The 21,914-nt window shown below is 39.2% G+C and overlaps 1 protein-coding gene across 1 annotated transcript in view; it reads right to left on the reverse strand.

The window, feature by feature from the left end:
* Positions 1–21,914, reverse strand: part of NT5DC1 (5'-nucleotidase domain containing 1) — a 140,007-nt gene that overhangs the window by 5,250 nt on the left and 112,843 nt on the right. The window contains exons 9-11 of the mRNA XM_082730120.1: positions 12,807–12,925; positions 11,551–11,703; positions 4,474–4,642 (exon numbers count right to left, since the gene is read on the reverse strand). Of these exons, the coding sequence (XP_082586246.1) occupies positions 4,474–4,642; positions 11,551–11,703; positions 12,807–12,925 (441 nt within the window). The remainder of the gene's footprint in view (positions 1–4,473; positions 4,643–11,550; positions 11,704–12,806; positions 12,926–21,914) is intronic.

Here is a 21,914-nt window from a genome sequence, read left to right on the forward strand (position 1 = left end):
TATTTCATTCAGGATTTTAATCAGAGATTTTTGCCATCTATACTTAATATAATTACTCAGCTTTAAAAATCTGTCACCTTACTGAATATTCTCCATGTCTTATTTATTTTTCATATTCTTTCCATTTTTTTCTTTTCGATTTTAAAATCATTTTACATAATTAGCTAGTATGTATCTCATTATGGTTTCTTTGTTTAGTTATCCTAGAGATTACAACATGCATTTTTGACTTACCAATACCTACCATACTCTTTTTTTTTTTTTTTTAAAGATTTTATTTATTTATTTGACAGAGAGAGATCACAAGTAGGCAGAGAGGCAGGCAGAGAGGGGGAAGCAGGCTCCCCACTAGCAGAGAGCCCGATGCGGGGCTCCATCCCAGGACTCTGAGATCATGACCTGAGCCGAAGGCAGAGGCTTAACCCACTGAGCCACCCAGGCGCCCCTACCTAACATACTCATTTCCTCACCATAAAATACAAGGATGCTAAGCATTTTAACTACAACTGTCCCACTGCCATTGGCCTATAACTGTCCCCCTGCCACTGGCATCATTTAAAAAAGACATTTTAATTAAAATTCAATTTAATTAACATATACTGTAATATTAGTTTCGGAGGTAGAATTTAGTGACTCACCAATTGCAAATAACAGTGCTCATTGCTTCAATGCCCTCCTTAATGCCCATCACCAGTTACCCCGTCCTCACACCCACCTCCCCTCCAGCAACCCTCAGTTTGTTTCCTATAAAGAGTTTCTTATGGTTTACCTCCCTCTTTGTTTTCATCTTATTTTTCCTTCCTTCTGTTCATCTGTTTTATTTTCTTAAATTCCACATATGAGTGAAATCATGTGCCATGTGTCTTTGACTGACTTATTTTGCTTAGCATAAGCCCTCTAGTTCCATCCACCCATCCACATCTTTGCAAATGACAAGATTTCATTCTTTTTGATAGATAAAGAAGATGTGGTATAACTTTATCCCATTCATCTGTTGATGGATATCGGGCTCTTTCCATATTTTGGCTATTTTTGATAGTGCTGCTATAAACATTGGGGTGCATATGCCCCTTCACATCACTATTTTTGTATCCTTAGGACAGATACCTAGGAGTGCAATTACTGAGTCATAAGGTAGCTCTACTTTCAACTTTTTGAGGAACCTCTCTACTGTTTTCCACAGTGGCTGCACCAGTTTGCATTCCTACTAACAGTGTAAGATGGTTTTTTCTCTGCATCCTCGCCAACATCTGTGTTTCCTGAGTTGTTCATTTTAGCCATTCTGACCAGTGTGGTTTGATTTGTATTTCCCTGAAGCCAAGTGATGTTGAATATTTTTTCATGTTTCTGTTGCCCATTTGGATGTATTCTTTGGAGAAATGTCTGTTCATGTCTTCTGCCCATTTCTCAACTAGATTTTTTGTTTTTTTGGGTGTTGAGTTTGATAAGTTCTTTATAGATTTTGAATACTAGCCTTTTATCGATAAGACTTTTACAAATATCTTCTCCCATTTTGTAGGTTGCCTTTTAGCTTTATAGACTGTTTCCGTTGGTGTGCAAAAAGCCTTTTATCTTGATGAAGTCCCAATCCTTAGGACAGATACCTAGCAAGAGACGTGCCTAGCAAGAAGTTGCTGTGACTGAGGTCAAAGAGGTTGCTGCCTGTATTCTCTACTAGGATTTTGATGGGTTCCTGTCTCACATTTAAGTCTTTCATCCATTTTGAGTTTATTTTTTGTGTATGGTGTAAGAAAGTAGGCCAGTTTCATTCTTCTGCAGTGGCTGTCCAATTTTCTCAACACCATATGTTGAAGAGACTATCTTTTTTCCACTGAATGTTCTTTCCCGCTTTGTCAAAGATTAGTTGGCCTTAGAGTTGAAGGTCCATTTCTGGGTTCTCTATTCTGTTCCATTGATCTGTGTGTCTCTTTTTGTGCCCATACCACACTGTCTTGATGATTACAGCATTGCAATACAGCTTGAAGTCTGGAATTGTGATGCCTCCCAGTTTGGGGTTTTGTTTTTGTTCTTGTTTTTCAACATTACTTTGGTTATTGTGGGTCTCTTCTGGTCCCATACAAATTTTAGGATTGTTTATTCCAGCTCTGTGAAAAATGCTGGTGGTATTTTGATAGGGATTGCACTGAATGTGTATATTGCTTTGCAATGCATAGACATTTTAACAATATCTGTTCTTCCAATCCATGAGCATGGAATCTTTTTCCATTTCTTCATGTCTTCTGCAATTTCTTTCATTAGTGTTCTGCAGTAAATTTTAAAGTACAGATCCTTTACCTCTTTGGTTAGATTTATTCCTACGGATCTTATGGTTTTTAGTTCAGTTGTATATGGAATTCATTCCTTGATTTCTCTTTCTTCTGCTTCATTGTTAGTGTGTAGAAATGCAACTGATTTCTCTGTATTGACTCATATACTGCGACTTTGCTGAATTTCTTTATCAGTTCTAGCAATTTTTTGGTAAAGTCATGTTTTTAAAATATTTTCTTTAGAGGCACCTGGGTGGCTCAGTTGGTTAAGTGTCCCAACTGTTGACTTTGGCTCAGGTCGTGAACTCAGGGTTGTGAGATACAGCCACATGATGGGCTCTATGCTGGGTGTGGAGCCTGCTTAAGATTCTCTTGCTTCCTCTGTCCCCACCCTGCTCCCACTCACCCCCTCCCAAAAATAAATAAATAAAAATAAAATAAAAAAATGCTTTCTTTAAACCTCTTAGAACTTTTAAAAAAATTTCCAACAGAAAATGTTCATTTAATTTATTCATTATCTATCCCTTTTTTGCTGTATATTCCTTCTTGCATCTTCAGTCTTCCAACAGGGAACATTCTTACTTTTGCCTCAAGAATAGTACCCTAGTATTTTCTTTAGTGTAGGTCTTCTGGAGATAAATTTCCTCCATTTTTGACTGTCTAAAAATACTTTTCTTTTATTCTTTAGTGGTATCTTTACTGCGTATAGACTGCTATCAAGATTGATAGCCACTGTCTTTCAGCAATTTAAAGATACTGTTCTACTGTGTTGGCTTCTTTTGTTTTTTGTAGAAGTCAGATATCAGTCTAATTTTTACTCCTTTCAAATCAATCTGTTTTTTATTCTCTGGCTGCTTTTAATATTTCTTAATTATGTTTGATTTTTAGCAGTTAACTTTGGATTTATTTTTATTTACTTTGTTTCAGTTCTTTGGGCTTCTTACACCTTTGCCTTATTTCTTTTCATCATTTTTGGAAAGTTGTAGCTATTACTTTTGGCTTATTCTCTCATCTCCTGGGGTTCCAATTATAGAAATCTTATTCCTTCTCATTGTATTCCAGTGTCGCTTAGTCCCTCTTCTATATCTTCCTTTTTTCTGTATCTTGCTTTGTTTTTTCGTCATTCTGGATAAAATTTTCTTTTGGCCTGTCTTTCAGTGCACTAATTCACTTTTCAACTGTGTCTAATCTGCTTTAAACATCCATTAGGTTTTTAATTTTGATTTTCTTTTTCTTCTTTTTTTATTTTTTGAAGATTTTTATTTATTTATTTGACAGAGAGAAATCACAAGTAGTCGGAGAGGCAGGCAGAGAGAGAGAGGGAAGCAGGCTACCTGCTGAGCAGAGAGCCCGATGCGGGACTCGATCCCAGGACCCTGAGATCATGACCTGAGCCGAAGGCAGCGGCTTAGCCCACTGAGCCACCCAGGTGCCCCTTAATTTTGATTTTCTAATAGTTCATTTTTAGAACATCCATTCTCTTTATTGTTTTTTTGTCTCTACTAAATTTTTCAGTCCTTTCTTTTCTGTACTTGGCCATGGTACATTTTATTATTTCTGTTAGTATAATCTCATAACCTTGTGGACCTAGATGTTTTTGGTTATGTGCTGAACCTTACATTCATTGTTTTTAGAAATAATTTGAGCCCTAGAATGATGTTAACTTCCTCTAAAGAGAATATTCTCAATGCAGTTTTAGGGATTGAGATGATCGAACACTGAGCTTTAGTTATCTTTACTCTAAGGTAAATTCAGGGTCTCAGTACAGATTAAGAGAGTTCATCAGGTTCATCCCTCCTCTGGCAGACCCTACTTTCCATTCCTATGCCTGTAGGCTCAGGAAGCTAATGAAAGGTCCACTCACTTTCCCTGGTGCCCTCTTTAGAATTAGCAAACACCAAACAGTAAGGGAAAAGCAGCTCCAAAAGTCAGGTTCACCTTACATGGCTTTTTCAGGAAACTGTCCTGGTAACTTTTCCTTTTATCCTATGACCCCAAGCAGACTTAAAAAAAAAAAAATCCAGTTTTTGTAGTTGGTTCCAGGAGTCAGGCAGGTCCTAATTACCTAGGTTGCTATAACCTAGGTGTAGCCCAAGAAAAATAAATGCAACGGGAAGATTTTCTTCTTTCAAAGGCAAGAATTCTAGTACTTACAGTCATTACTGTCTAGTAACAGCTTAAGTTTTATAAGTCTGTTTCTGCTTACCTGCTATTGCTTCAATACTTGGAATTGCAATAGTGCTGTAAGTACTGATTCTTTTACATGACCATGTATAAAACAATGAGTCTTCTGTATTTTCCAGTCCCGAAACCGAATCAATAAAAAAAGAGCCCCACTTTTTAGATAATGCATTTAGAGGCTTTGCCTTTTGACCCTGAAACAAGAGAACAATGAAAACTATGATTAATTTTCAATGTTGTAAGCTTTTCCCCCATTCAGGAAATCAAATTAGGAAAACTCTAGGAATTTGTGTAGTTTACATTTAACCAAACCAGATACTATATAAAAATGAAAACAAAGCTTAGTTTAGTTGTTTCTTGCTCTGGGAATACTTACGTGGCTCAGTTGGCTAAACATCTGACCCCTGACTTCTGCTCACGTTATGATGTCGGGATGGTGAGATCCAGCTCTGCATTGGGCTCTGTGCTGACCATATAGCATGCTTAAGATTCTCTCCTCCCTCTGCCACCACTTCCCCCCCGCCCCCCCCCCCCCCCCCGCCCAAAGTGCTCTCCCTAAAAAAAGAAAAGAAAAAAAGAAGTATCATCCCCTTGTTTTGTTTGGGAACCCTTTCTCATCCTTTGGGATCTGGCCTGGATGCACCTAAGACATTTTTCTTAATTTCTCACACTCGGGTTAAATTAGGTCTTCTCCATTTTCCTACCCTGAGTTTATCCCTAATATACTCCTGCTCAGGCTATCTTCAAATTATCATACTATTAATTTTCACTTTTGACAGACAATGAACTACAGAAGATTAGGAACTTTCTTATATAAATTAGCGTAACTTTAAGGCTTAATGTCTAGGTCAAAGCAGGGATATAAAAATTGTAGACTAAATTAAAGATTCATTAAAAAATATTTCTCAGTGTTTTATGGGTTTGTAATAAAATTAAGAATTGTAAAAACTCCCATCATATCTATATAATCTGGATTATAAAATCTGTCATCTTTTTCTTTTCTTGTTTAAGGTTTATTTATTTGTCTCAGAGAGAGAGACAGAGAACACAAGCAGGGCAGTGGCAGGCAGAGGGTCCTGGGATCAAGTTCTGCATCTGGTTCCCAAGAAGCCTGCTTCTCCCTCTACCTGTAACTCCCCCTTCTTGTGCTCTCTCTCTCTCTCTGACAAATAAATAAAATCTTTTTTTAAAAAAAAGATTTTTTTTTAAAAAAAAGATTTTATTTATTTATTTGACAGAGAGAGAGAGATCACAAGTAGGCAGAGAGGCAGGCAGAGAGGGGGAAGCAGGCTCCCCACTAGCAGAGAGCCCGATGCGGGGCTCCATCCCAGGAGTCTGAGATCATGACCTGAGCCGAAGGCAGAGGCTTTAACCCACTGAGCCACCCAGGCACTCCATAAATAAATAAAATCTTAAAAAAAAGAAAAAAAAGGAATGGTGTGTGACTCAACCACAAATCTCTGATATTCTCAGCAAAGAGACCTGCATAAATTAAAACCTCAGTATATGTATATGCTGAACAAGAAGAGAATGATGTTAGACTGACATTTTAATAATATATTAAGATATCTCTGCTAATCTAATAAGCTCTTATGTTTTACACTTGTGATAAAAATTTTGAGTATTTATTCTGAAAAATGTATATATATATATATAAGTACACACATACACAGAGCTATCAAATCTTATTTCTCAATTACACTGTAGAGTAGATTTAATTAAGGATGAATCTATATAGGAGAGAGCATTATACATATGGCAACTAAGTTATATTGGATCTCTCTTTCTCTCCATACTTATATGAATTAGAAATGATCCATTTAGTCTTGAAAAAGAAAAAAAAAGTGTGTTTATGAATACTCACATTAAGGTCACTGACCACTATGGAAAAGTAAGAAGTTTTCAAGAAGGACAAAAAGTCTGAATGTTAAAAAAAAAAAAAGAAAAGAAAGTCTGAATGTAACCAGTTTCCTCTACCTAACTTGTAACTTATTTTTATTGACAAGACTAAATACAGAAGAGCCCCATGGGGAACTGGCAGAGCAAACAAAAAAAATGTCTCATAGAGAGTAATCTGAAAGAATGTTAACTCCAGACTCATACCTGCTGGATACCTTTTGTCCATTTATACACAACAAAGTGTATAAATTCACTTTGTTCAGCTGATGTTGAACTATTTTAGACATCCAAAAAAAAAGGGAATTTCATAAGGTTCTATCTAAACGGATGTTTTAAGAAGATCCTTTTCCCTTTTACACACTGGTTAACAGTATTCCAGGTATCTTGAACAAAAGTATTTAATATTGATACAGTGTCATTTTTTTCTACTTATTGTTGCCCATTTGGATTCTAACTTGAGAAATTCTCCCTTACTCTAAGGTCACAAAAATATTTTCATAATTTTCTTCCATTAATTTTACAGATATATTTCTTATTTTCAGGCCTATAATCCATTTAAAATTTATATAGGGGGGAAAAGGGACTCCTTTTTCTTCATATACTGGGACTACTTACTCAGTGCTATTTACTGAGCTGTCTTTTCCTGCTGACTGACAATCCTCTACCACGCATCACATTTACATGGTAACTTGGAATGTGATACAGGGTCCTATGTCTGGGTTCATTTTCCTCTGTTCACTGACCTTTTTATGTATTTTGTTGTTAGTACTATATTGAAAAACTATTGTAGCTTCCTAACATGGTTAGTATTGAATAGGGTAAGATTCCTCCCCTTTATTATCCTTTTTTACAAAATTATCTTAGCTATTTGTGGGCCTTCAGTTTTCTGCTTAATGCATAATCAGTTTGTGAAGGTCCATCCAAAATCCTCCTGGGATTTCTTTATAACATTATACTGACCTTATAAATAAATCTGAGGAAAATAGGTATCAGTATAATCTTAAAATATGGTATATCTTTCTATTTTTTTATTTGTATTTAGAATCTTTTTTTTTTTTTTAAATTGAGGTTTAATTGACATACTAACAAGATGCAGAGCATAATAATTTGGTATTTCCGTATACTGCATTAATTTTACAGATATATTTCTTATTTTCAGGCCTATAATCCATTTATAGGATGGGGTGCCTGGGTCATAGTAAGTCTAGTTAACATCTGCCATCATCGAAAAATTAGATTTTTTTATGATTAGAACTGTAAAAACCTACTCACCTAACAATTTTCATATGTGAAATACAGTATTATTCACCACAGTTACCATGCTGTATAATAAGTCCCTTAGATTTAATTTATTTTATAACTGGAGATTTGTACTTTTGATTTCTTTCACCTGTTCAGAAACCCTAATAGAACCCTAATAGAGACTTAAAAACTTCTCTATCAAGGTCTTATGAGATGTATTTTCAGACAGTAATATAATGATTCATTTTCTTTGCTTTTGTAAATGGTTTATTTCTTGTTACGTTTTGTAAGTCCTTACTGGTGGCACAGAGAAAAGCTACTGATTCCTTTTTTTTTTTTTTTAAGAGAAAGAGAATGCAAGGGGCAGAGGGAGATGGAGAGAGAGCGAATGTTAAGCAGCTCCACAGCCAGTGAGGGGTCTGACATGGGGCTTGATCTCACAACTCTGAGATCATGACCTTAGCCAAAATCAAGAGTTAGACGCTTTACTGACTGAGCCACCCAGGTACCCCAAGCTATTGATTTCTGAATGCTGATTTGGATCTAGCATTTTCACAACTCTCTTCTTAGTTATAATGGTTTGCTGACTGTTTCCCTATGGTGGTCCATGCTAACGACTATACAACTCTGAAATAATCACAATTTGGTATCTTCTAACTCTAATTCCGTATTTCTTTTTCTTGTCATGTTGGCCACCTCTGTTACACAATATAATTAATAATAGATATCCTCTGTCTAGCTCAGAACCTTGAAGACCACTTGTCTCCATTAAGTATGGCTTTTTTCTCCATTAAAATTTTCCATTATAGATTATATTCTCACTGAATTTTGTTGGATAGCTTTTCTCTGATCAAAGGCTGGCCCCTTCTTGTTTGCTGAGAATTTTCATCATTAAAATGAATTATTTTGGCCCATAAATTTCATAGTATGTTACTCTAAAAAGCTGAAGAATACATTTTTATTTGTTTTAAGTTCGAATGAAGAAACAGATGAGAACAGTAATGAAGGAAGCTGAAGAGGAGAGCTCCTTTTGGAGGCTAATCTTATGAAATTTAAGATTGTCCAAGTAATTACAAGATTAATGAAGTGACTTTTGATTTATTTCTCCAAAGATAAATGAAAACAAATTATTCTTCCTTGTCTCTTTAACTAGCTTTACTTTGATTATTAAAATGGGCCATTTTTGCTTATCTGTCATGCTCCAGTATAGTATAATGGATAATCAACAGATGCAGTAAGATTTTAGGAAAAAATTCTTATGTAAGCCTTTTGAGTGCCATTTGAGATGTTCTCTGTCCTTATCTTGAGCTTCTTGTCACAAATGAAGGGAAGTAAAAGTGATCTTCACATTCCAGATGGTTTTATGAAGGGTGAAATTTTTGTAAATATCTGAGAAATTGAATTCAAGCCTAAGTGAAACAAAATGCTAACCTCTACAGAATGTAGTAAATGTTTTTGTTCAGTGAGTGCATCAATCCTGAAATGATCTGATTTGTTTTTAGATTATCCTGTTAAAAGTTCATTTAAGCTGCATAAAGTTAACTAGAAATAAGGAATTAAATCCCTTTGCATTCTGGTTTTGTGCTAACTAAAACACTGAATGTGATATATATTACGTGTATGACATTTGGTTAGAAAAATGAAACTACATTTTTCTTAATAATCACAAAATCAACAGAAGAGCCCTCACACGATACTTTCTGTTTAGATCTCTTTATGGACTGTCTCCTTCCTCCTGTAACAACTGAGGATGGTTTTGTATTCTTGTCTCCTCCACAGGGAAGCAGGAAAGAATCTGAATTCTCATGACATGCTGTACTTACACAAAGGCTTTGATTGCTGACGGAGAAAGTGTTCTGTGTATAGAAATACAGGTGAACTTAAATATGAAAGCAGTCCGGCTTCTAGAAGTTATAGTCCTAGGTTTGTGTTACAAGATAATTAAAAAAAACAAAACAAAACACCCAATTGTTTTAAATTTTAAATCGGCTTTTAAATATAAGCAGAAAGATGTAGGATTAGAGGATTCTCCTTAAAGAAGAGAGAACTAAGTTGTCCTGAAACATTTGCTAAGGAGGAACCCATCACACAAACACTGCCTTAACACAAACTACAGAAACATCATATCATTCAGTCTGACCAGGTTAACTCTGGAATCAAGTAGTACGAGAATACTCTGCTTTTTCAACATGATGGTTTGGGCCACAGCTGGGAATCCTGCAGCAAAACACCTGCCTCAGACCCCAATCCATCTTCCACAATTCCATGTAACCTGGAATCTCAACAATGTGAGATGGGAAGAGAGTTTAGGGCTACAGCTGGAGCCTTCTGAGGGCTTTACTGTAACCCTGTCACTTGGCCAAACCGTCCTCTTCCTTGCTTCCTTGCCCACGTTCAGGGGAACAGGGCGGGTTGGGGAGGTAGAGTTTGATAGGAAAGGAACGTTATTTCAGTTTTGTGTTAGGAAATAAAATTTTCAAGCTATTGACTCATCATTTTCTGTCTAAAAGCCAATTATGAACTCTGTTCATGTGTTTATCACTAATTAACAAGAGAAAGGGGTCATGGGAAAAGGATGGGGCTACTGTTTGTTGTAAATGTTGGAGGAAACTTTCCCATGGAGTCTTCATTTTCTTAATACAGTACCTGTATTCTCAAAGCATTCTGAAGAAACCAAATCTCCTAATTTCTCTTTAGTGAAAAACTTCTCCCAAGTCACGCAGGATGGAAGGCCTACCCCCTGTAAGACTGCTTTAAAGCTCTTCTTAAACAGTCCAAAGAACTTCCAGTGTCATGTTGAAGACTAAATGCTACTCAGCGGAAACCTCAGAAAAACCTGAACCCTTTCTTCTAACGTTTTGTTGGGTCTATTTATGGTTATTATTTTTTAAGTGAACAGACTTTAGGTTTACAGATAGCTAGAGCACATAGTGCAGAAAGTTCTCATACATGTGTTCCCCATTTGCCTCCCCTTCCTGCCCACTGTCTCTCCTATTATTAACATTTTGCAGTAATTGGTGCGGTACATTTGTTATCACTGGTTAACCAGTATTAATACATTATTATTAATGAAAGGCTGTAGTTTACATTAGGGTTAACACTTCATGTGGTATAGTTCTATGGGTTCTGACAAATATACAATGTCATGTTTCCACCATTACAGTATCATGAAAATCCATAAAAATCCCTTGTGCTCCATTTACTCACCTCCCTCCCTCCTGAACCCCTGGCACCACTGGTCTTTTTACTTTCTGTAGTTTTGCCTTTTCTAGAATGTCGTATAGCTGGAATCATACAATATATAGGCTTTTTAAACTGGCTTCTTTCACTTGGTAGTATGCTTGTTAGTTTCCTCTCTGTCCCTGTGTGGTTTAATAGCTCATTTCTTTTTATAGTTATTTTTTGTTTCTTGACTTGAGTTTTTCCTTCTTAGAGTTGTTCCACTGGGATGAATTTAGAAATGCATATTATTTTCTGATCTTTCTTCTTTTCTGCTGCTTTTTGCTTTTATATACTTTTTCCCCTTTTTCAGATTTATGACATATTTTACTTTTCTTTACATCAAGTCTTCGCCTAAGGTTTCTTCTTGGCAGCTGAGGAACCAAGTCTAAAGGAGCTACCAATGTATTAACTTATACTCATGAAGAAAGAGCAGAAGAGCTTTCATGGCCAAGCAAAAGAGACATAGGGTGTGACTAGAAGAGTCAGGATCTGGTTGCCTCAACATTAGCCAAAAAACACTCATGGAGTCATAGCACTGGGTGAAAGCAAGAGGGCTGGGAAGACAGATGGGTCTTGGCATTATTTAAAAATTATCAACAAGATTAACAACAGGACTGAGATAGCAAGTTCACCAAGTGCCAAGAGATTTCATCACTCTTGGCACAAACAAGCACTTTTTAAGATATGTCAAACATAAAGGGTTTTCTTTCCAGGAAAGAGCTAGTAAGGAAACCCTTACCTCATATTTTCCTTTCTTCTCTAGAGGCTCTGATTCTTCAGGCTTCCCATCTCTGTCCCCTCTGAGCTCTTCCAGAATGAGGACTGTCTCCCAGTTACTATAATGACGGGCTGGGAAAATGTCCGAGTGCATGCTGTCACCAAAGTAAACCACCTGTACGTCAGACAGCAAATTCTGTTTGAGGCATGAGGAATGTGAAAGTGGTAGTGTTCGCTTCATGAACAGAAAAAAGTCCTGTAAAAAAGTCCTTAGGACAAAAGTTACATAAACATCTTAAAACTTCCGTGAATACCATCACAAATATTCAACCTGCCCCATTTGGTTTGTGGGGCACCAGGTTTGCTGTAAGAAGTGACACAACGCATTTGCAGGTAGAAGAAAGGCAGGGGCTGAGTTTATTCAGTTTTCTGAGGAAGTCAGAGTCTGTATGTTTATCATGAAGGCCGCCCTTAGAAGTGAAGAACTGGTGGAGTAGCGATGACTTGTTACAATGGATTACATTTGTAGGAGTGCACATCACACCAGCTTTTCCAAGAGTTTCTGGGACCTACCCAGACTGGCTGAAACAGAATCTCTGCCGGGCTGGGTCAGCGGGCTCTGGGAGGCTCTCCAGTTATTCTCAGGCAAAGCCCCGCGGATCTAATCCATACCCCTCAATTTACATTTACATGAGAAAACGGTAAGGAAGTAGGAACTAGAACCTCCAAGTCAGAATGTTCTGTTAAACCCCTCAAGAGTTCCCAGGGTGCTGTGGCAATGTGGGAGCCAGTGGAGCAGGGGTCAGTTATCCGCTGATCTTTCCGGTAAACATTTTTTGGAAGAAAGTGTCATACTATAAAAAATGCACCCATGTCCAACATCAACAATGTGACCAGCATATCAAAATCAAGTGTGTCTTTAGGCTAGTCTGTGGTGTAATTTCAATTGACATTTGTTTTACATATAAAGTTTGTTCGGTGACCTGTTATCAGAATATTATTCCTCAGGTATCCCACACACTCGTCCAGTGTTTCCCCTAGAACTGTGCCTCCTTGCTTGAAATCTTTGCTCTTCTCTGTTCTAGGTAAAGAGTCAGTCTCGATCACAGAGAAAAGGCTTATTTAAGCAGAAGAGGTAAAAGACTGGCAGATAGGCAGAGGTAGTAGATGATTTCCCCACAGAAAACTAAGCTGAATGCATTTAGAATTATGGTTTTAATTTATAATAGTTCATGTCTGCGGGAGGGCATCAAGAACCCCACCTCAATCAGAAAATACCTTGGGTTCATTTTTGCCAGTCATTTTCTTCAGAAGTTCATAAAGGTGGACAGCGTTCCCTTGAGAGTACCAGCCAGGTTTATCAAGAGATGGCAGTGCCTCCTGTTCCTCATCATTTTCTGAAAAGAGAGTTTGACAATCAGACCCTTTAATCAAGTGATTTTTGGGCAGACCCCACCAAGCACGGCTGTAGGACGTGCACAGGAAGGAGCCGTGTGCGGACAGGAGCCAGCATTCAGTGAGCACCCGGGTGATTACAAGCCCTTCATGGCGGTCCTCATCTAGACAGATCTAACATTTTTCGTACATAGAGGATTTTTCAAATGATCTTCTTAAAGCCGTTTTAGGTTCGCAGCAAAACTGAAGGGTCCAGAAATTTCCGCTACAGCCCCTCGCTCTGCGCATGCACAGCCTCCCCCATGACTGGTGAGAATGAGGAGTCACTTCATCAGCTGAAGCAAATGTACTGCTCTGTGGGGAGGCTGTGGGTAATGGGGGTATATTTTACTTCATCCTCACAACGAGCCTCTTAACTGAGGATAAGAAGGCTCAGGGAAGTTACTTTGCTCGAGACCTCAAAGCTGGTAAGTGGTTTTTTATTAACCAGACTCCTTAGTTTTACATTAGGACTTCAAAAGGGGGCTAGAAGACAAAAGGGTAAGACAGACCCATAAATCGTCTCTAAAGTTGGATTCCTGGACCTGGCTACGGCTCATGGACGCAACTGTGAACAAGATACAACTTTAGAAAAGAGAAATTTGTATTTGGCATCCTCCTATTATGCCCAAATGCAGTGCTGTTTACTCTCCTCCATTAGATTAGGAATAGATCAACAGATTTTAAAAAAAAAGTGGACTTTAGAATGCATTTTGAACTTCATTTATAAAGTTTATTGTTTTTACAGTATCCCTCAGATTGATTAAACAGCACTGTATTATGAAAAATGCAAACCAGTATTACTTTCGTACAAGTCAATTATGTCACAGCTTTAATTTAAAACATTCTTAAGGACTGGATAGAAAGCATTAATGTAAGAAATCTTCCTATGAAGATATATAGTCAGAAAAATTTTTGTACTTAAGTTCTGTAAGATGTCTGAATTATTCCTCCAAACTTTTAGCTTAATAATTAATGGATGTTTGGGTTATAAGCATGAAGGAGAAAAATGCATACACCAAAGCTCTAACTTGTTTCTATAACATACACATTCCCCCAAAACTGACTGCATAAAATTAGGAAGCAGATAAGGGTTGGGTGGAGAGATGGAAGAGCAATCGATTAGAGCAATTAGTAAATCAAACTTTTAATTTTCTTATTTTACGTATTTATTTATTTATTTAAAAAGTATATTTATTTATTTATTTGACAGATCACAAGTAGGCAGAGAGGCAGGCAGAGAGAGAGGAGGAAGCAGGCTCCCTGCTGAGCAGAGCCTGATTCGGGTCTCAATTCCAGGACTCTGGGATCATGACCTGAGCGGAAGGCAGAGGCTTCAACCCACTGTGCCACCCAGGCGCCCCTTACTTTCTTATTTTAAGAGCATATGACCAAGAAAAGTAAAAACACAAAATGGTAAAATTTTAGCAAAAGTTCTCCAAAATATGGGGAAATGATACAGTTAAGGCTATGGCTAAGTCTTTTTTCTTTCTTAAGATTTTAAGAATCTTTTAAGATTTTAAGATTTACTTGTTTGACAGACAGAGATCACAAGTAGGCAGAGAGGCAGGCAGAGAGAAAGGGGGAAACAGGCTCCCTGCTGAGCAGAGAGCCCGATGTGGGTCTTGATCCCAGGACCCAGAGATCATGACCTGAGTCGAAGGCAGAGGCTTAACCCACTGAGCCACCCAGGCACCACCCTCCCCTTTTTAAAAAAGATTTTATTTATTTGACAACAGAGATCACAAGTAGGCAGAGAGGCAGGCAGAGAGAGAGCGCGGGGGGCCGGGGGTCAGGGGGTGGCGGTGGGGAGGGCAGAGAGCCCAATGCAGGGCTCCATCCCACACCCTGGGATCATGACCTAAGCTGGAGACAGAGGCTTTAACTTACTGAGCCACCCAGGCACCTCTATGGCTACCAATCTTAAACAAAGGTGAGTTCCGTAACTTATCTTAGGTAAGAAAATCTTGCCATAGAGAACAAGAGTTAAGAGTTTTTTGTACTTGTGCCTGACCACTGACCTCAGCCCACAGCTGCTTGGACGTGGCTCACGTGGCAGCTCACACCTGTTCCCCCAACTCCCAATATGCTTGATGTTACTATCTTAATATTTAAGTAGTATGTATTTAATGTGATTTTTTGGGGAATGAGTAATATACTTACAAATATTAAAAGTTCCATTTTTGAACTCTCTCCGCTGTGCACTTACCTGTTCTACAAAAAGGTAACCACTCTTTTATGCAGATAAAGCAAATATATACTCTTTCCCTCTCCCCTTTAAAGACACATTTACTGAGATATAACTGATATTAACAATAAACTGCACACATTGTCAGTATACAGTGTGAAGAGTTTTGGCATATGTGTGTACCTGTTGTGAGCTGAACTGTGCTCCCCTCAAATTCATATGGTAGAGCCCCAACCCTTGGTATCTCAGAATGTGGCTGTATTTGAAGTCAGGCCCTTTAATAGGCCATTCGGGTGGGCCTAATCCAATATGTCTGGTGTCCTCATAAGAGCTGATTATAAGTCACAGATAATCAGGTGATTAGGACACAGAAGAAAGACCATGCGATGACAACAGGGAGAAGATGCATATCTACAAGCCAGGAAGAGACGCGGAAGAGGAAACCAATCCTGCTGACACCTTGATCTCAGACTTCCAGCCTCCAGAAGTAAGTGAAATATATTTCTGGTGTGTAAGCCCCCAGTCTGTGGTTTATTGTTAGGACAGCAGTCTTGGCAACTAATATTATACCCATGAACCCTCCCATTTAAATGCAAATACTGGCACACTGTTCTGCAATTTGATTTTTTTTAAGCTTCTCTAGATAATACACTGCAAACTACTTAGTTTTTAAAATAGATGCATGTTCAATAATAGTGATCTCTTTTTTTTTTTTTTTTTAAAGATTTTATTTATTTATTTGACAGAGATCACAAGTAGGCCGAGAGGCAGGCAGAGAGAGGAGGAAGCAGGCTCTCTGCTGAACAGAGAGCCTGATATGGGGCTCGATCCCAGGACCCTGGGACCATGACCTGAGCTGAAGGTGGAGTCTTTAACCCACTGAGCCACCCAGGCACCCCTAATAATGATCTCTTGATAGATAGGTGAGATGTTGCCATTCTTTTGCTGTTACAAGGAAGATGTTACAAACCGAATCCTCATAGCCTGGTGGGAATAGACTGACCTGGAAAAAACTTTTTCTTTTTTTCTTTCAAATCTTTATTCAACTAGATTTTACAGAATACTTTAGGTATGAGGTAATAGAGGTGACCTAGATGGCCCAAGCCCCTGTCTTTAGGATGCTTATATTCTAGTAGCAATGTTGACTTGCTAGAGGTTTACTAAACAATGACTTATAATTAAAAATATATTTACAATTCTTTTGATTCCCTGAATTCTGTCCTATATTATGTGGACCTGACTAGACAGTGCATATTTACTTTTACATATCCCCTCTTCAATTTTGAGTTAGAATTTTTTCCTCCAATTGTGCATTTTTATACACTTTTTCTATTTTTTTGGGGGGGGGCATGGGCAATAACACATTTTTACAATATATATTTTCTAAAGTTTATCTTTTTAAGTAAGCTCCAGGCCCAATGTAGGGCTTGAACTCATGGCCCCGAGATCAAGAGTCACGTGCTTGCGACGCCTAGGTGGCTCCGTCGGTTAAGTGGCTGCCTTTGGCTCAGGTCATGATCCCAGGGTCCTGGGATCAAGTCCCACATCAGGCTCCCTGCTCAGCGGGGAGCCTGCTTCTCCCTCTGCCTCTGCCCCTGCTCATGTGCACATGCTCTCTCCCTCTCTGTCAAATAAATAAAAAAATATTTAAAAAAATCACCTACTGTACCCACTCAGCCAGCCAGGTGCCCTCCACTAGACATTTTTAAAGTAAAATGTCTGCTAAAATGCTTGTCTGTGTTGGGAGCCATAAAAAGGAAAATTACAGATTAAGAGAAACAAATATTTTACTAGTGAGTTCAGCAAATTTAAGAGACTATCTACTCATCTATGTTGATTCTGAGGGTTTACTATTTGTTTGATGCTCATAATTATTTTTTTTTAAAGATTTTATTTATTTATTTGACAGAGATCACAAGTAGGCAGAGAGGCAGGCAGAGAGAGAGAAGGACGCAGGCTTCCCGCAGAGCAGAGAGCCCGATGTGGGGCTCAGTCCCAGGACCCTGGGATCATGACCTGAGCCGAAGGCAGAGGCTTTAACACTGAGCCACCCAGGCGCCCCTGATACTCATAATTCTTTAAAGCAATTAATTCTTTCAAAGTCCTTTCCTTTAGTTTAAATATATATATATATATATATTTTAAGATTTAATTATTTGTTAGAGTGAAAGAGTGCTCAGGCACAGAAAAGAGTGCAGAAAAGTGGAAGCAAAGGGAGAAGCAGACTCCCCGCTGAGCAATACTGCCATACCTCATATGCTGGGACTCATTTCTTTTCAGAATAACAATCTTCAGTTAACTGCACTAAGGCATTCTTTCTTGGGGTTACTAGAATCTGTCACTGGTGATCTGACCAGTGGCATCTGCCTCACTAGAAAATCTGTTTAGAATGCAGAAGCTAAGGTTATAACTAGACCTCCTGAATCAGAATCTCCATTCTAACAATATCCCTGGGGGGTGTGAGCGAACATCATAGTCAAAGAAACACTGATGTGGAGCGCAGGGCAGGAACAAAAATCTGCCAAGAATAGAAGGTGTTCGTTCTGGCAAGGGTGGACTCATGGGCATCTGTAGGGAGCGGACAGAGTGAAGATGAAAACGTAACTTAGCAACCAGATTCGTAATTCACCTTCGGATGCTCCACGGAGAGGGAAGCCAAGGAGATTCTGTGTGTGTGTGATTAACTACAGAGTATGCCTAACAGTAATAAGTGAATTACATAAAATGTATTTAACGTGACAAATGGAAGTCTTTGTCTAGTATCTGAGGGCAGGCGCAAGGGAGGTAGGGAGGGAGAGGTACAAAGTGCAGGCGGAGGGGGCGGGGGGCAGTTAAGAGACTCCCCGGGAAGAGAGTGAGGACGGCCTGATGGGAAGGGAGCAGAGAGCAGAGACGAGGCGGTTTAAACAGGGCGTGGTGCACAGCATACTGGACGCGAAAGGGGGAGGAGACAGGAGGTTGGTTGCTGGGGCGATTCCGTGGGTAGTCAAGTAAGGACGATAATAGAAAGCGGCCGGCACGTCTGGTTGTGTCGTTTCTCCGTGGAAGGAGAGTATGAAGTCTGAGTTCGCAATACTGCGCAGAGCCAGCTGTGTGCAGGGGGAAACGGGCTATGAGGCTCTAGAAAAGAGGTCTCAGAGAAAGATCTGGGAGTCTGCGTGTGGGTGATAGTTCAGGCCAAGAAACCAATGACAGCGAGTAGGGTCGTGATTCCCAAATTGGGGGTGGGGAGGAGGGGGGAGCTGGCAGACACGGGGGACCTGGCAGTGAAAAAGATACCGTCGCTCGCTCTCCTCACTGAATTTGCCATCTTGCAGGATGGACTCCTCCCCCCCTCCCCCACCCTGGCCGGTTGCGCTGGTGAGGAGCTGAATCACCCAGTGATGGAGAGGGATGCTGCACATTTTGCCTGGAAGAGGTTCCTTGTCCCCCAAATAATCCTTAAACAGGTTGGTAAGGATCAGCCCAGCAGGAGGCACTTGGCTCCCGATTCAGGCAGGATGCTCCCCCTCTTGTCTCTATGGCAACGGCTAACTGTGCCCTTGAGAATTGGTTGGCCTGGCACCTTCCATCCCAGAAGCTCCTTTGCCTTACTTTACTTCTGCTTTTAATCCATTTGGAGTGGTGATTTGATTTACATGACACTGGAGGGACACGACCTGCATGGTACAATAACATTAACTGCCACATGGGGGATGGTTTGAGGGTGACAAGGCTGATGGAAACTGGGCGATCAGTCACTAGGTACTGTCACACCCAGCAGTGATGTGAGTGTACCAGTTCGCACAAGGCATGATAAAGGCATTGGCAGGAAGGTGGTAGGTGACCAGCCTGAGAAGACTGAAGGACAGGTTAGATGCGAAGGGGAGAGAGGAGCAGAAGTTGATGGGTTCTCCTAGCTTGGGCAAGATCAGTTGGAAAAGTTGTAACGGAACTAGGGAGTCCGGGAAGAAGAGCACGCCAAGATGGGAGGGGAAATTCACGAGTTGCACATCAAGGTTCCTGCAACGCCAGGGCTGCAGGGTTTGGGGAGTTTAGAAATACGCCTTTGTGAGTCAGGGAGAAGTGATGCGGGGAGATAAGGAACTGGGAGTCATTACTGTTGAGGGGATAGCTGAAACCATCAGAGTGGGAGAGAGCAGAAGAAAGGAGAGCTAATGTGGAATGCTGGAGAACATTAACCCTTAAGAAATGTGATACAAGGGACACTAGTTCCAAACTGACTAAAAACTAATGGAGTGGCTTTTTAAAATATGAAATGTAGTATATTTTGACACTAAGATTGAGGAAAAATCTGTTAGAGAAATAGGTGTGAAGCTTGGAAAATACGCTGTTTAATCATAAGGTTCCCCGGACTGCAGTATGCTGAGATCCCACTTCTCTCTGGTTACGCGTCGAAGGAATAAATCATTTGTCTTAAACATAATGGAAGACTTCTTTTTGTGGAAATCAGTGAATTCAACATTGACGATCAACAATTTTTTTCCTTTACTATTGTTAACAATTCTTAGAAAGTTCCATATTGATTTAGAAGCTAAATTTGTGTTAATGCTATTTACTCATAGCTATTATTTACAGTTTAATTTGCATGAAAATATTTTTGATAACTTTGTGTTGATTTTGAGCACAATGAATATTTTACTGCAATAAAATATTTTAGCAGAGCGAGAGAAAGGTGAAGGGAATCCAGCGGTAGAAAGGCAATCAGAGGTAGGCAACGAATCAGAATCAGCATGAAACTGGACACTACACACCACAGATGAGAGGTTCTTTCATGTTAGTACGATCCTCTCATTCATAACAGTTCTCACAAACTTACTGCCCTCAAAATGGGAATAAAGTATTTTGTGTTAACTCTAAAATCTGCAGGATTCACTGTATCTTCCACTGAAAGATTTTAAATTCAGAAGCCCAGAAAACTAGAGGTGGAAAGAACTTCAGAGATCTTCTAGTCTAATCACTTCTGGATATGAAAAAAACAGAGGCAGGCTTTTCTGTATATCTACAGAAGCATGAAATCCCATATATTCTGAGCAGAGAGCAAAGACGAAGCGGTTTAAACAGGACGTGATGCACAGCCTACTGGACATGAAAGGGGGAGGTTTGTTGCTGGGGGCAATCCGGGGACAGCCATTTAAGGACGATAAAGAATAGAAGGTGGCCAGCTTGTTGGCGTGTGTTGAAGAGTTCACTGGAGGGAGGGGAACCAGTGAGTGTAGACCAGTCTTTCTAGAATTTCAGCTATGAAGGGAGCCAGAGAATGGAGGTTTTAGCTGGAAGACAATGTAGGATCAGGGCATAGTTTATGTTTTTTAAACTGAAGATATGAAAATATGCCTGTATATCAATGAGTGTGGTTTGGACAGTTGTTTTCAACTGTGGTGATTTTGCTCCTCAGGGCAAATTTGGCAACGTCTGGAGACACTTTTGGATGTCACAACTGGGGATACGGGATGCTACTGGCATTAGTGATCAGAGGCTAGTGACGCCACTAAGCCGCCCACAGTACACAGAGCGGCAGCCCTACTGCCGCTGACAAAGAAGCATTTTACCCCAAATCTCAGAACTGCTAAGGTTAAGAAACCCTGGTCTGGTAGAAAGAGAGAGAGAGCGATGGTATTTTTATATATTGGTTTAATGTTTCCTATAAATCCTTGATGTTAAGAAATAACCTGTTATCGGGTATTCAAATAATACTCTTTGTGTTAAACAAACAAAAAAACCCTAAATATTTCCCCCTTCACATATTTATATTTAAATATCTAACTACTCAGCAAATTTTTAAAAAATTTTAATTTGCAGGATTTTCATATTTTCTTCCAAAATCTATACCTTTTCTGTACCTATAGCAGTTCTTATATTGTTCCACAGAGGTTTTTTTTTTTTAAGATTTTATTTGCAACTAATCTCTAACCCAGTGTGGGGCTTGGACTCACAACCCTAAGATTGAGAGTTGCCTCCTTCATGGACAGACCCAGCCAGCTGCCCCATGTTCCACAGAAATTCTTATTAAAATTTCACACATACACCAGTAATGGAAAACAATGCACATTAAAAATATGCCAAATTTTTTTAATATACTGGAGACCAGAAATGCATGAACTTTATGCTAACAAGTTACTGCATTTTTTTGCACTATATTTGCTTAATTGATAAGTATCAAGAGATAGAAGGATGAACTGTTTAAAAAACTATTATGTGGGAACACCTATCTACAATCTGGTTTTACTTTCATTATTCTCTCTGCATTTGATCTCATAAAAGCCCATGGCTTTAAAATACCCTGTGAGCTGATAACTCTCCCAAATTTATATCCTGAGCCTAAAGCTATTCCCTTGGATTCCATGCTCATTTATACAATTTCCTAATTGTTAGTTCCAGTTGAATAACTTATGGGCATTTCAAACTTAACATTATAAAAAATGATTTCTTAATAGCTATCATCCCCACCCTACAAAAACTTTTCCTCTGTATTTTTCCTCATGGCTGTACATGCTACCACCCTTCACCCATTCGCTCAATTCAGAAAAAAGAAAAACCAACAAGTCATTTTTGATTATTCTTTTCATCCTCTCCTTCTGAAAGCATCACCAAGCCGTGTTCCACCTCCACATGCATCTGAAATATGTCTGCTTCTCTCCACCTCCGGCACTACCTCCTCAGACCAACCCCCCAGTCTCTCCCGTGGCACACTCAGTGCCTATCTTTCCCACATTCGATCCATTCGCATTCCACAGCCAAAGAGCTCTCCCTGTTACTCCTAC

The sequence above is a fragment of the Mustela nivalis genome (assembly GCF_964662115.1).
Source record: "Mustela nivalis genome assembly, chromosome: 5".
In the NCBI taxonomy this organism is placed as follows: domain Eukaryota; kingdom Metazoa; phylum Chordata; class Mammalia; order Carnivora; family Mustelidae; genus Mustela; species Mustela nivalis.